At 38.7% G+C, this 15,409-nt stretch overlaps 3 protein-coding genes and 1 long non-coding RNA gene across 4 annotated transcripts; all 4 read right to left on the reverse strand.

Annotated features, from left to right (window-relative positions):
• Nucleotides 1-410: 410 nt before the first annotated feature.
• Nucleotides 411-4,472, reverse strand: LOC133714979 (ATPase GET3B-like). Its single transcript, XM_062141270.1, has 11 exons — nt 4,249-4,472; nt 2,971-3,182; nt 2,775-2,837; nt 2,499-2,609; nt 2,321-2,395; nt 2,178-2,246; nt 2,023-2,088; nt 1,687-1,761; nt 1,511-1,609; nt 1,177-1,311; nt 411-921 (listed from the first exon to the last, which is right to left on the reverse strand). Exons 1-11 carry the CDS (start codon nt 4,442-4,444, stop codon nt 784-786), a joined length of 1,239 nt encoding a protein of 412 aa, XP_061997254.1. The 5' UTR covers nt 4,445-4,472; the 3' UTR covers nt 411-783.
• A 428-nt stretch (nt 4,473-4,900) lies between these two features.
• Nucleotides 4,901-7,146, reverse strand: LOC133715234 (uncharacterized protein C24H6.02c). The gene is made up of 2 exons (XM_062141651.1): nt 6,989-7,146; nt 4,901-5,603 (listed from the first exon to the last, which is right to left on the reverse strand). The coding sequence occupies exons 1-2, from the start codon at nt 7,065-7,067 to the stop codon at nt 5,080-5,082; spliced, it is 603 nt and encodes a 200-aa protein (XP_061997635.1). The 5' UTR covers nt 7,068-7,146; the 3' UTR covers nt 4,901-5,079.
• Nucleotides 7,147-9,560: 2,414 nt separating this feature from the next.
• On the reverse strand, nt 9,561-11,156 carry LOC133714814 (lysM domain receptor-like kinase 3). The gene has a single exon (XM_062141067.1). It carries the CDS (start codon nt 10,929-10,931, stop codon nt 9,747-9,749), a length of 1,185 nt encoding a protein of 394 aa, XP_061997051.1. The 5' UTR covers nt 10,932-11,156; the 3' UTR covers nt 9,561-9,746.
• A 708-nt stretch (nt 11,157-11,864) lies between these two features.
• LOC133713426 (uncharacterized) lies at nt 11,865-14,390 on the reverse strand. The gene is made up of 3 exons (XR_009848009.1): nt 13,702-14,390; nt 12,952-13,027; nt 11,865-11,996 (listed from the first exon to the last, which is right to left on the reverse strand). It is a non-coding gene; the product is annotated as an uncharacterized LOC133713426 (long non-coding RNA).
• Between the last annotated feature and the right edge of the window lie 1,019 nt (nt 14,391-15,409).

The raw sequence follows: 15,409 nt of genomic DNA on the forward strand, positions 1-15,409 counted from the left end.
TATTACCTACTTATGATGCTGATAAGAAGACTCCACTTATCTCCAAAGCTGTGATATTACTACTCCACACTCAACGCGCGTTGTGCTCTTTTTCTCCTTCGACCAAGGTTGTTTTTTCCCACAGGGTTTTATTACTTGACAAGGTTTTTAACGAGGCAATTTCGAAGCGCACGGCCTAGACAATACTATTGACATGAAATATCCAAGGGGGAGTGTTGTAGTATACATGAATCATATTGTAGTATATATGAGTCATAGTATAAATGTCTATATCATGTATAGGATATGTACTTGAGTATAAAGAGAGGTGCTTAAGTGTAAAGATGGGTATAGTGACTTATATGATAAGTTTTATGCCAAAGGGGAACAAGCATGGTTATCTCCATCATCACAGCCACAATGCCACAATGTAAAGCTAGAAATAGAGCTGTCATCCAAGTTGTATCATTCTTTAAGCATCTCACACCTCAATTGTATTCCTATAAATACCTCCTTGTATGAGATGAATAAACACACTTGAATCTCCATTCTCTCTGCAACATTACTCTCTCTATCTCTCTGTTAATTTATACTTGTCCTTAAACAAGTTCTTGATTGCTAATTTTTGAGTCACTCTACTCATACAGAAGTGTAAAATTTAAGATGAAATGAATTCTCTGGATAAATACAGGGGACATGTAATTTAACCCATTTTCTCAGATGGGAAGGGTGTCGTCGAACAAAAAAGTGTTCGGTTTATCATCAATCGTATGACTGTGCAGCGTGAAGTGTGCAGATTGATAATCATTTCCAAATCATGTCTCCCAGAAATCGAAGGGCAGGCACTCCTCTGATCTCCATGTCAACTAGTGGAGCCTGGATCAATGTCAAGTCAGAGAGCTCTATATCACTCCGGATCATATCAAGAGCACGCATCTGATCCTGAGGGATTTGGAAAGAAAAGATAACTTTAATTTCTTGTTTCCAAACAAAATAGCACAGAGTAACTTCTGCAAGTTTTGAACAAGTCTTGCATTGAACTGGTTATTACTTGCCAGTAATTAAAGGGAAAAAAAGAAAGACTGGTTATTAATTTCAACTAGTTTACTCAACGCTACAACAATACATACTTCTCAGCCAAAAGAAGATGGCATATTCTCTACCCAAAAACTAAAAGGACAGCAATTAGTTTCTTACCTTTCTTTTTATTGAACAAAATTTGCAGTCTGAGGCAGATGGGGGAAGAATCTGATTAACAATAAGTCGCTTCACAGGAACAGTTTCCTTCTTCAAAGAGGCATGCAACCTAGATGACTCACTGACTGCCATGACCTTAGGAATAGGAAAAAGAACATGAGAAAAAATCAATTAGAAGCAATTTTCACCAAATTTGACCACTGTACCAACTTGTACGCAATAAAATGTACCACTACGGCTCAAGTAAGTGGTCTCTCTCAAAGTAAAACTCAAAATGGAGTAAACTACACAGATAGGAAAAAGAACAATTCACATAAAATCACAAAATTCTTACCGTGGGTATTGTTACTATGACAAATTCTGTGGAATCGGTATCACGAAAAAGCTCCCGCACTTTAATCATCCTCTCCCGTAGTTTCTCTAATTTGTCTGACTGCATTGAAGTTTTGGAATAAATTAGCAAATTTCTATAGATTGCAGATTACAGAAAGATCAAAACATCAGGCTTACTGCTCCAGAATTGCTTTCCTCTGACCCAAAAACGGATTTGATGGCTGAGGTGGCAGAAGATATCTTTTGTCTAAGCTGTAACAGACAATGTAAACATAGCGTCAAATGTCAATCAGTTGTAAAATCTAAAGTTTAAGCAATTCGTGGCAAACAGATCTAGAGACTCATTATATTGAAATTTGAAAGCAGGGCAGAAGATTTGAATTGCTCATGAGTTATCTCATAACTAGCTTCTCAAGTCATACTGTATATTTAATTCCATTTAGTTCCAAAAGAATAAGAAGACACACGCTTAAACTCATATCCATTGTGATTCATCCAAGTTGACAGCATTACCTTCAATATCTTGCCAATTGATGCATCCAAGAAGTCTGGCAAGGATAAAAGTCGCAATGTATGGCCCTGTTAACAATATCCCATCATAGTGTATTAGAATAAATATTAAAAAACAAAAAATCTAAGTTGCAGTCACAAAATTGAATATTACTTACCGTGGGTGCAGTATCAAAGACGATACGAGTAAACATGTTATATTCTGGTGATTCGAGAAATTGTATCACCTGTAAAGAGGATTAAGATTGTCCATTATTAGAAAATCAAGAAAGACTTTCAGGGCAAGCCAGAAAATTCGTACCTTAGAAATCGCAATAGCTTCATCCAAACCAGGAGGAGGTGTGTCTAGCAGTTCTCCCAGTTTTAACTCTCCCAACTTCAAAAATGAAGAAACAGAAAATGTCAGAGAAGCAATATTATCATAAAGCTTAAGTCAATCAAGTGTGCTGCAATACCAACATTTTCAAATAGAGCTTTACCTGTTCAGCAAGCATCCCAAGGCCCATTCCATCCATAAAATCTTTGACCCCTGTTCCACCATTTTTCTTACTTGCAGTTTTGAATTCTTCCCTTGCCTTCTCGGGGTTTATCTGCGGTACAGCTATGAGTTAGACATCAGACTAAAATATTCCAAGAATCAGGAAAAAAAAAAAAACACCTTTCATCATAGTAACTATCTTATCAAATACTTCACTACAGCAGAAATAGGTGACAAAAAAATTAGCTTAGGAAGCTAAACCCACTGTCCCTCTTACCTCCAGAGCAAAAAGTGGAGCATCAGGCCCATCAACTGGTACAAGCGTGCCTCCAGTCAAATCCTTTAGACAAAATAAAATGCACATATATGTGTCAACACATAAACATACATCCACACAAAGAGAACAATACTAGGTTCCATTTTAGGGAAAGCACAAGTACTTTAAAACATCAACAAAGAAAATCATTTTTAACCTGAGCAAAGGAATCACTCAAGGAATGTGCTGGATCAGTGGAAACCACAAGAGTGGGATGCCCATTGTTAGCAAACTTTACAGCAAGTGAAGCTGCACAGCTCGTCTTTCCAACTCCACCTTTACCACCTAGCATGTAATACTTTCGCTGAGTCCCAGCAACCATCTCTTCAAACCCGGCAACAGCTTCCGCAGGAGTGGCCACTGATCTCACTGACAAAATGAAAACATAGTTGAATGAAAAGGATCTTATTCTGTCAAGCTCCACCATGCACAGTCAATAAGCTTATGATCCAGACATCAGACTATCCTTCTAAACTGGTGAGGCACTTAGTTGTTGTTGTTTTTTTTTTTTTTTTGTCTCCTGGTCTCATGAGGCACGTAGGCACTTTGAATAAAACAAGGACAACTCCCTACATACTGCCTACATATAAATTCCAGCAAGACAATTCCATGACTGATACAACCATGAAATCCACTAATATTACACTACTCAATAACTTGATAATCTTAGAGAATTTCATTTTTCTGTAATTATTTTTTGCCGACTATACTACACTTAATGAAGAGATGACCTTATTTCTCCAAAATTTTTGGTGATTTAGTTCAATAATCACAAAACTTATTAACCAGCGCATTAAGTGCCAACTCTTTCAACCGTATTACTATCACCTGTTGAGCTGTACAGGAAGTAGTAACGGTTTTCCAGCAAGATAAGAAATTGCATGAAAAGGGTAAACTGATATCGGGACAACTTTCAAATACACATGAACAATTTCTTTCCATCATTCACTATTCTTAATTTCTTACACACTACATTCATTCTTTATTGGTTATCTGAGTTCCTTTCCAATTTAGAGCCAATAATCCCACATACAAGAGTCTTAAACACAATTTCCGTCCCAAAGCTCCAATCTTTCTAATATGAAACCTGCTATCAGTTTCTTTCCCAGAAGAAAACCTTGTCATGCATTTTCAGCCGCATTTGGCACATAAATTCACCATCAAAACACTACTAAAAATTTAACCTTTCTGGCGCAAAAACCAGACTATCACCTCCTCCTTCTACTTTTATTTCAAACATTATCACTTCTACTTCAATATCACCAACTATCCAATACAACTCAATCACTAAATTCAAACAAACCAAACTACAACCATACTTAAAAAAACCCATCAATCAATACCAAAAGTTCCAATTTTGGACCAACACAGATAACCCAACACGCAAAACCCATCAGGCCCACAAAAGATTGAAGTTTGATAGTGAAGAAACTACCTTGGAATTGAAGCAATTTTCTGGGCGGTTTTCTGGCGGTGGAAAGTGAACTGAAACCGAAGCTCTGGGCATAAGAGAGAGGCTTCAAGGTTTTGGGAGCATAAGAGAGCAAACCCACCATAGCAATGGAGTTTCTGGAAGTCAAGTTTTGAAGAAACCCAGTGAAGGTGGAGGGAATACACGTACTAGTCGCCATTGATTGTTTTTCTAGTTACATAGATTGGTTTCAGTGTTTGGCTCTTTATATTTTTTTTTTTTTTTTTTTTCTTTTTTTTTTTTTTTTTCCTTTTTTAAAAAGAGGATCAAAGGATTTCACTCCTACCCCCATGGTGACTCGAACCCATGACTTCGTCATTAGGTAGTAGGTGCTTTAACCACTAAGCTAACACCACTTCGTCATATATATAGTTACTCTCTCTGACGCCCCACCTATAACAAAAAGAAAATTCGGGTGGATCTAAACTACTTGACCCGTAACCCGTATCCACTTGCTTTTCTTTTCTTTTTTCTCAAGTTAAGACCCCTCAAATTTTAGTTGGTAAGTTTTGTTGCGGATGAGAGCAGACGTGCTTCTTGTATCAAAGCATTTTTGCCTTTCGCTCATTGTTATAAGCAAGATTTCTTGTATTTGATCAGATATATTGGCATCAGATGAAGTCAAAAGTAATAGCATAATCATGTGCCGAAGAAAAGGAAAGTCGCTGCGAATTACTTAGGTCGTAAGATCCCTACTCAAGTGCTTGCTAAGATACGATCCACAGATTTTCGACATAACTACACAAAATTTAAAATGAGAGCTTATATTATATGTTAAATTCTGACGGCTGAAGTTCAAGCATTTTCCACTTTCTTTTCAGCAAAGTCCTTTCCAGCCAGATCTTCAATAGTCAGATTCAGTGAATCAGTAGTACCCTTCTTCACCTCCTCCCCACGAGCAGCCAGAAAGTCCTCAACGGTGCACTTCTCTCCAAACATTCCAAGATGATCAGCAAACAGGTGGAGGTTGTCACACCCATTACAGCGTGCCACCACCACACCTTTCTCGTATGCTTCTCGAGAAGCTGTCTTCATTGTTCTTGTGTTACAGACTGTGCAAGTGAAGACCATACAAAGGTCATGCCTCGGGGATGTTTTCAAGTTGTATTCAGCGTGCATTTTGATCTCAACAACTTTGCCAGCAGATGAGTGAGAGGGTTGGTCATCTGAGTCACAACTAGGCTTCAAAATATCAGCTTCATGATTTTCCAACTTAGGATCCTCATTTGTAAGATTAGCTGGCTTTGTTTCCGTCTGAATATCTCTTTTACCAAGCTGAAATCTGCTGAAGATAGAATATACAGAAGGAACAGATTGTTCTACGAGCAACAAAATGGACAGACAAAATTATCAATATCGTATACAGTAAGCTCGAAATATTTAGCCTACATGTAAAACATATAAATGACTAGATGAACTAACAAAATATTCAAAACAGAGGAGAAAAAGCGATGGATTGTATTAGAATTTGGTTGACCAAAAGAACTTCAAGTATTTGTCAATATCTTAATCTGTTGTGTGTGTGAGAACAAACACATAACAACCAGTTGCATTGTTGCACCCTTGTCCCAGCACCATGAATATAAGAACATATGATAAACCATCTAATACTTGATGAAGTCCTCAATCCTCACATTCCTTCTTATGGATTGTTCCAAAAAGAATTAGGTCATTACCACTAGATCAAAGCTATGAGGACAGCAGTGAGTTGAAAAGCAGGTAATAGGGTTAAAATTAACATCCAGAATGAGTCTTAGCTTTACCGAAGCAGAACTTGCAATAAAGTTTAACATAACCATCATCATTTGCATGTGTAAACTATTAAGTGTCTTTTCTATCCTAGAATACATCATATGCATGAATGAGCTAGTTCAACTCGACCATCACAGGGAGAGTTCCAACAAATCCTTTGGGAATACTTAGTCTTTGGATGGTCAAGGCTGTCTCGGTTTTGAAGAAGACTTGTTTCTAAAGCTTAGGTGACTCGAAGTTACAGGCAAACAGATATAGACATATTGTTCTCGTCACTCTTCAGATAGAGAAAATGTATACATGGGCTATGGGTTTAGATACTGAGACCCTCCAGTTTAGTCCAGCGCCCTCAAGTAATTCCTACTGCTTAAACCCGAACCCACGAAATACGGAACATTCTTGGCAAATTTCACTTCCAACAGTTCTTATAACATCATATTCATAAACTCTATTCTCAATTAGTAATCCACACCCAACACAATGAACTGAATTCATGATCAGCCCATCACGAAAACAGCCCAGTTGATTAACCAATTCCCTTCAAGGTTAAACCTTTAAACAGTAATTTCAAAACTCCAATACAACACTAATCACATAGGACTACCTTACCAATGACACAGTAAAAGATGAGAACTTTTCCCCAAGCAGAACAATATAAAGAATCGAGTGTCACATTCATCAAATACATTTCATTTTTGTCTCATAACAAAACAAGAGATCAAAAAGCCCCAAACTTTTTCCTTCAATCAACTTCCAAACTTTCCAAAAGAACAAAATCATCAGCAATTAATTAAGGCACGACCCAAATGCCAGAAGCTGAAATTCACTCAAAATTTCAAAGATAGGGACGCAATTCCAATCAATTTCAATTCATACACAGATAGAAACACACCAAAACAAACTAAGAGAGCCCAATGGTATTATGAACAAGATTAGAGAGCTGGGGACTGACCTTTGATCGCTTGGGTGAGAGAACGATGATCGCGGAAGAGGAGTGAGCCGATTCGCTTCTGCAACATCCGAGCAGCCATGGTGAATTTCACTCTTAGTCTCTGCGGTGAGAGAGAGAGAGACAGCTGGGTTTATAGAGAGAAGCAGGGTTTTAGGACTTTAGTGCCCTCCAATTTTATATATTTCTTTCTTTTTTCTGGCCGAAAATAGTAATAATATATCTTGAAATAAAAAATTATGTAAATTTGTTTTTACCGTTGGATTTTTACGTGACTCACTTACCGATTAATAAGTTTGGTCATACAGTTAATCCAAGGTTAGTCTCAGTCCAACTAGGATTCACTCATTTTGTGCCAATTCAGTTATATAAAGAGTCATATCCCAAGTGTCCAAAATCTGTTGTATGACAAAACCATAATCATTGGTGTTATCCTAAGGTTTTAATTTTTAATATATTACTTAGCCTGTAATTAGTGATTTTTAACATTAAATACAAACTTCGTTTTTTTATTATCATGATGAAAAAGAAAAAAATTATAACTATAGATAGTTTCATGTCTAAATCTCGTGGAAATTAGACTACATAACTTTATTCAAGAAAAAGAAAAAAAAAAACCAACATCATAATTTCTACCTAAAATTGTGGGTTATGTGATCTTCTAGAGAATTGGTGAGCATCTCTTTTGTGAACGCCCTGCAATCTAATTAGTTCCGTTAAATCATTCTAACATTCTGTTATGAATTTTACTAATTCTCTTTCTCCATTAGTCACATGTTACTTGGATGGTTATCATAGTAATTATCGAGTGATGACCACTTTATGTGAGAAGAAATTTGGTAGACTTTTTTTTATTTTATTTTCTTTAAAAAGAAATTTTATGTTCATTAACCAATCAAGAAGATAAACATAAAACCTAAATTCAAAGCGTTACAGAATTTATGTCAATCAAATGATCCAAATTCTAATGAAACTAATCACCTTTTTCATCAATAGACTACATATGTATAATTCCGAGGTTCCTGCAGGGCCGGCTTCCTCCCACCACCTGAGCCTCCATCTCAAGGTTGTCTCACTTGTCTGTTTGAAGATTTGCTTTCTTTCATCTTGATGTAAATCATTTTAATCATGAGTGTCATCATCTCATATGGAATTGTTTGACCTATATAAAAACGTTAGTTGCATACATGAAAAGATTCCCAGCCGACGCATTTCATGTCTGAAATCGATGGGGATGTTTTTTTTATTTCGAATTAAGAAACTGATAGAGATGTTACGAACGTAGTCCAAAGTGTTGAACTGCATATAATATTAATTGGTTCATAAATCTGAAAGACTACATTAATTCCTCTCAAACACCATTAGACCATGTCATAAATATTAATTCTTAATCATCAATAACTACCTAGCCTGCTCAGTATGCATTCTGCAGATGCTCAATCATGGATTCTCACTTGGTGTGCGCACAATAATCAAAACTTAATAGAAAACAATATAATTATACAAATGATCAACGGCTTAATTTGGCATTGTTAGTTAGTTTAAACAAGCTTTGTGTTAACGGAGACATTAATTAGTTTATCCTCTGCTACTTATTGCAATTCCATACTCTGCTCTCCGCTTAGACGAAGACATAACGGTTTACGGGTACGTTTGCTTCTGTATAGTATGCAGGTTTACTACTATTCATTTCTTATTTCCAAACAGAAGATGTTCTCCAACATTAAATGTTTATGAGAATATATTTTCCGATTCTTGTCTAATAGAATGGATAACCTTATTCTAATCGGTTGACTAGAGCATCATTACGCGTACATGAAAGCTCAAAGGTTCGAGTTACTTTCACATAAACAAAATTTGCTGAAATAAATGGAGACACTTGATCAATACAAGTACAAGGTAATTTTGATTTTGGTACATCAAACATATGTATTTCTAATCTAGCATTTTTCTCATTATTCCAATCTTGACCATTTGAATTTATGATGGTAACAATGTAGGAGTCTCAAACATATCCAGCAAACTCAGCGGCATTACAATACTCTAAGAATTACTTGTAAAAAAATTAGTTATGAATTGCAGTGTTGAGAAGATATTGCACATATTCACCTTTGACAAAAGGTGGGTTATATATGTATTTGTTTCAAATTGCTAACCAACACAATTTCAGTTTTTTGTGCAAAGACATTTGGAAATTGGATCAACTACTATGATAGTACTAGCTAAAGGATAGGTATTTGAGCTCTGAAACGCTAATTCTCAACACTCATTCTAATCATGTTATTAATTTCTCCCAAAATCTCATTTGATCAAAGTTTACGCATCCATAATAAAAGAAGTGTTCCTATCTTTGGTTTACTCGAGGGGCGAGGGCGCATCTTCATAAGAGGATATTTTATAACCTCACACATATTACATGAATAATATGTAAACTCATAGAGTATGATTTGGTAATCTGCCATGCTATTTACTTGTTGTCTGCAGATATAACAAAAATCTTGCTCAAATGAATCACAACAATTTGTTATAACTTCATGGCTTCTTAGTTTAAACTCTAAGATTATGGTCGTTAACATGCACCAAATTTGGTCATCAATCCTTTGAAAAAAAAATGAATCAATTTCTCTGTAAATTATATTACCACATCATATACAACTCTACTCTATAGCCAGAAGAATGTGAATCCACCTCGAAAATTGAAACCCCAAAGCAAACACAAAATGGAACCTCAAATTGAATGAATGAAGTAATGACTAATGAATCACCTCGCAGCCAAGGAAACAGATATGTCAATGGGCAAGCCAATATTCTCCGCCCATTTCTGCGACTCCAAAAACAACTTGGAAACCAATCCCGCAACCCGACCCATATCCGGCCTCCTTTCCGGGTCATCGTCCACACACTCCAGCGCCACCTGCACCATCTTCTCCGCCACCTCCATCGGAAACGAGTCCTTCAACCTCCTATCCACCCACCTCCTCACTCCACCAACACTTTTCATCACCGCTTCTCTGGCCGTCTCTATAACACTCACTCTCTTATACCCGCCGTCTTCCACCTCCATCTTATACTTCAACGGCTCCTCCCCGGAGACCAGCTCCAGCATCACAACCCCAAAAGCATACACATCGCATTTTTGGGTGACGACCCCGCTCACTTGAAACTCCGGCGCCATGTAGCCTCTTGTTCCTTCTACCTTCTTCGACCTCGCCCGGCTCTCTCCGCAGAGCTCGGCCGTGCCAAAGTGGCAGATCTTGGCGTTCAGGCTTGCTTCCGTAACAATGATACTCGAGCTCTTGATGTGGTTGTGGACCAAGCCGGAGCCGAGGCCTGAGCAGCGGTGGATGTAGTCCAGGCCGTGAGCTAGGTCGGTGGCGATCTGCAGCCGCGAGAGCCAGGTGGAGAGGACTGTGTAGCTCGGGTTGTTAGGGTTGCGGAGGCAGTCGGCGAGGTTGACGCCGGCGACGAACTCGTAGACGAGGTAGACGTAGCTGCCGGAGAGCGACGCGCCGAGGAGCTTGATGAGGCTGCTGTGGTGGCTACGGGAGATGAGGGAGAGGCTCTGCTGGAGGTCCGGGAGGTCGATCGGGGTGCGGGACCTGCGCTGGAAAACGACGGCGTCTTTGCCGCGGAGGGTGCAGCGCCAGGAGGAGGAGGTGGTGGAGGAGGAGAGGCGGTGGTTGAGGAAGTTGTTGGTGGAGGAGGAGATCTCCGAGGTATCATAGATCACGGGGTTTTCGGGGAGGGAGGACTTGAGGGACTTGAGGGAGGCGACAGAGGAGGAGGAGGTGGAGGACTTGGAGAAGTTGCCGTAGCTGGAGTTGTTGCCGCCGGTGGTGCTGTAGTTGCCGGATAAAGGGACGTCGGAGGAGAAGGACTTGGAGGGTCGGGGCTTGAGGGGGCTCCGGGGCTCAATCGCCTGCGTGCTCTTTTTGGTCTTGCACATGGGGTTGAGGGTGGAGGTGGTGGCTGAGACGACGCCGTATCATAGTAGATCGAGGAGGGGTTGGAAGTAGAGGGACGGTGGATGTGGAAGTTGAGAACTAGGAAGTTTGTGTTGGTATGAGTTGAGTCATAGTCGTCATGGAGCAGCGAAGACTTGGAGACAAAAAGGAAAGCGATGGGAGAAAGAAGCACTTTAAGGAGAGAAGGATTTTGTTTTTTCATGTGACCCATAAGGGGCTAGAGTACTTCAGTCATGTTTTTGATTGTCGACCAAAGAAATGTTTTTTTATTTAGAGAGAGGGAATTAATATGATTAAAGATTACAAGCAAGAACGTCAATAGGTGATTTTATTGATTGATATGATTAGAAAATGAAAGAAGCTTTAGTTGAGCACATCAAAATCTTTTTCGAGAAACAAATATCAAATTTGGCAAATTTTACACTAGTAATGTTGGTGACGAAAAATTTCGTAGAGAATTTTGACTCACCAATGAATACGGACTGCAGCGGGAGCTGACCAAGAACAATCGAGAAGTTTCATTTGGGTGTCGACTCGGAGTTTGATCGCTAGCTCGAAAAGGGGGGTACCCCCAGAAAACCCTCTGATGCCTAAGTCAGTACATTTCTTAGTCGAGTCTAGTAAGAGGAATCAACATGGGATGGTTTACCTTAACGTCGGTCCACCTTTATGTAGGCGATGACTTACTTGTAGGACAAGCCTTACTCCCGCCATTACTTTCACACTTACGATGATAATCATTGCTACATTGACGACTGTCACGCCCCGGATTTTGAATAACAAATCCAAATCCGAAACATGAATTAATACAACTCACATAAATACAACCTGAATTTTTTTTTTTTCAAAACAACCACACCTCACATCGCTCGATATTACATAAACCAAATCTCAAATTTGTTTATTACAGCACACTCTCACCAAATTATATTGTAAGGCTCAAATGAGCACAACTCACCTCACAATTACAATTGCTGTAAAACTAAAACAAATTCTCTAACCCGCACGATCACCGTCCTGATTCTCCTGACCTGTAGGATTACCCGCTACACAATTTGAATAGTGTACCGGGATTGCAACAACACAAACCCGGTAAGCTTTTGACAGCTCGTATGAGTAAATGAAAGGATTGCACGATTTAAAGTAACCAGATCAACTCAAGCATAAATTTAACTCAAGTATTTTCTTTGCATAATAATTGAAGTGTACAACGTCACTTCAAGCATCAATCAACTCACATCTCAACATGACTACTCAAAAACAAACAACTGTTTACTCAATATATACTCACAGGCTTATGATTTATTTATATAAATCATCCCATGCAGTATATTATACTTACAGGCTTATGATTAATTAGATTAATCACCCCATTCAGTATATCATACTTACAGGCTTATGATTAATTATATTAATCACCCCATTCAGTATGTCATGTCATACCCAAGGGCATATGATAACTCGTTTATCCCCCAAGCAGTATGATGGCAGACAGACTAGAGCTCTAACTGTATCGTAAAGTGTCACCTGGGCCAAGGTTCACCTTACGAATGACTGCTTTCCTCAATTCACTCGACTCCTCATTTAATTCATCTCAACGACTCAACTATCGCACTTTACTCAATTACCCATTATCATAGACAACACAACATCTAAGATAAATCACATATTCCAAAGGGTAATGCTCAAAATATAACTCAGTAAATCACATCAATACTTCACCCGATGTCACACCATCCAATATATATTCCACGTAAATATATATATACGTAGTCACCCATACAAGAGTGACCACTAATACCAACTATAGTTCACATGCAATAAAATCTAGAAATTCATTTTTATAGTTTAAATACATTTTACTTACCTATGGACCGTAGTCGATCAAGTCCATATAATTTAAAACAAATATTTATTTTCATAAAACAATTTCCACAATTTTCCAATTAAATAAAATCACCGAATTTCGGTTCGTGAATGAACCATGTGCGATTTACTCACCTCGATATTCCCGCTGCGTCTTCAATTCAACACAATACACACCGAAACCGCTCACCCAAGGAAGACCGTCAATCACCTAGTCAAACATGACCTTAACTTAGCCAACAACTCAAAAACATACTCAAACAACAATCCAACGGTCGGATCGAAATTAAATGATGATCCAACGGTCGGATCCTCACGGATCGCCTTTAGGATCACCCTCCAAAAATCATCACGAAGATCCAACGGTCGGATCTTCCTGAATCGTCCTTACTAACATCTTCACAAATTTATACGAAAATCCGACGGACGGATTCTCACGAATCGCCTCCCTAATCACTGTTTTGCATTTATACGAAGATCCAACGGTCGGATCTTCGCCCATGACCACACAAAGCCACTGGGACAGTCATAAGATCATCATATCAAAACTACAAGTCCATCTGACGGTCCTAACTTCACAGATCACAAATCTAACGATCGAAATCGATCTAAACTTAAAAATTCATAACTTAATCATACGATATCCAAAAATTGCGTATAATATATCAAAATGATCGTATTGAAATATAGAATCTGAAAATGCACAGAAACCATATTTTTGATCCCCGGAGGTGGCCGGAAAGGGCCGCCGGAGTTAGTGGCAGAGCCGCCGCCGACCACCGCCAATGGTGTCGGGGCCGGGCTGCTCCTCTTCCTCTCATCATGCTTAACAACTTTCATAACTAGCATGAAGTCTAAAAACGAAAGGAAGTGGTTGGAAATTACCTAGAACAGTTGAAGGTGGCCGGAAATTTTCCAGAAACCGGCGAAGAAATGCAGAAACCGGCGAGCCAAGATTTCGACGTAAAAACTTCAATTTCAGGCCTCGATTCCTTCTAGAGAGTTGTTAAGAACATCAAGGCAAACCCACTGGTTCAAGAATCAATCAAAACGATGCACTACAACTCGAGATATCACGATCGAAAGGTTTTGATTTTCGATCAAAAACCGGTCGAGCTCCGACGAACGTGAAAATGGTCGATTCAGGTCTGGTTCTTCTTGGTGCTTGTTCAGAAAGTTGATGCGAATCATATGAGCCAAGAATCAAGAGTATTGGTGGCTTGTAGCTCAAGATATTGAGATTGATTCGAAATCGGCTCAAACGGAGCCAGGTCCTCCGCCGTCACTACAGTTCATGTTGCGGCGCAAGGATGCCACCGGCGGCTGCGCAAGGTCTAGGCGAAGCTACTGGAGGTGGTCCGACGTCTTGAGGTGGCCTGAGGAGAGAGAGGTCGGCAGGTGAATGGTTGCTCTGTTTTTCTTGCTGGGTTCGGCTGATAGAGAGAGTGAGAGTGTGAGTGGGAGAGAGGGAGAGTGTGAGTGAGGGAGAGAGAGAGTGTCGGCAATGTCGATCAATACAAACAATTAACCCAGCATAATCATTAAAGTTAAAGTAATCGAATCATGAAAGTAAAGCACACTGTTTGCTTTGATTAAAGAAACAACCGGGTATTACAACGACGGTTAATCATGACTCATTTACGACGGTCATTCATCGTGCATTCATAACCGTAATCATTGCGCGTAATTATTATAGTAATAATCGCCGTATTCATGACTGAAATTTAACGTCATACTAACTACAGAGTTAATCGTCTTAATTGTGGACCCAGCAAAAGTTGACCATTCCCACAATGTCCCCAAATGTTCTCTTTGTCAAATGTGTATCAAGATCGTTCATATTGATTGGTTATTTAAGTAACCGTTGTAAGTAACTTATAAACTAAGTTTTGGCCGAATAGAGATGCGTTGACACATCTCAAAACGTATTGACAAGTAGGTCTCACAGGGAGTGATCAAATGTTTTTCTTTCAGATGTAAAGGAACAAAATAATCAAACTTCAAAAAAATTTGGATCAAGAGTGATCACGTGGTTGTTAGATTAGTAATTGCTAAAAAAAAATTATTTTATTGGACCACTATTTGACAAGCTTTTGTAATATCTACTAAACTTTTCAATGAAAATTAACCTCATAATGGTCTATATGGAATGCTAGAAATAAATTAATTTTTCAAAATCTTCGTTTGTCTCCTTCTGTAGCCTGTTATGAAGCTTTTTTATTAGGTCAACAGAGCTAAGCCTTGTATTACTAAAATCTCAATCTTTTTCATATTAATTAGATGACATTCTCCTTCAAATCAACATGTCAAATTTTTTTAAAAAAATAAAAAAAAAAACCCACCCCATTCCCACCCTTGATGGAGCTCGAACTCCTGACTTCAAATCAACATGTCAAATTAAACTTTGATGGATCGTGGTAAAGACGGTAAGACTTCTATCGGTTTTGTTATTATAAATTTTTGATTGCTGCTTGCAGAACTATAGGATCTACAAATATTTTGGTTGCAGAACCTATTGCATTGAGAGAGAGACTTCATACAGCTTTTCTTCAAAATATTTCCCACGTCATAGTGGAAGGCGACTCGAAGCTTC

This window comes from Rosa rugosa, chromosome 6, assembly GCF_958449725.1.
Source record: "Rosa rugosa chromosome 6, drRosRugo1.1, whole genome shotgun sequence".
NCBI classification, from domain to species: domain Eukaryota; kingdom Viridiplantae; phylum Streptophyta; class Magnoliopsida; order Rosales; family Rosaceae; genus Rosa; species Rosa rugosa.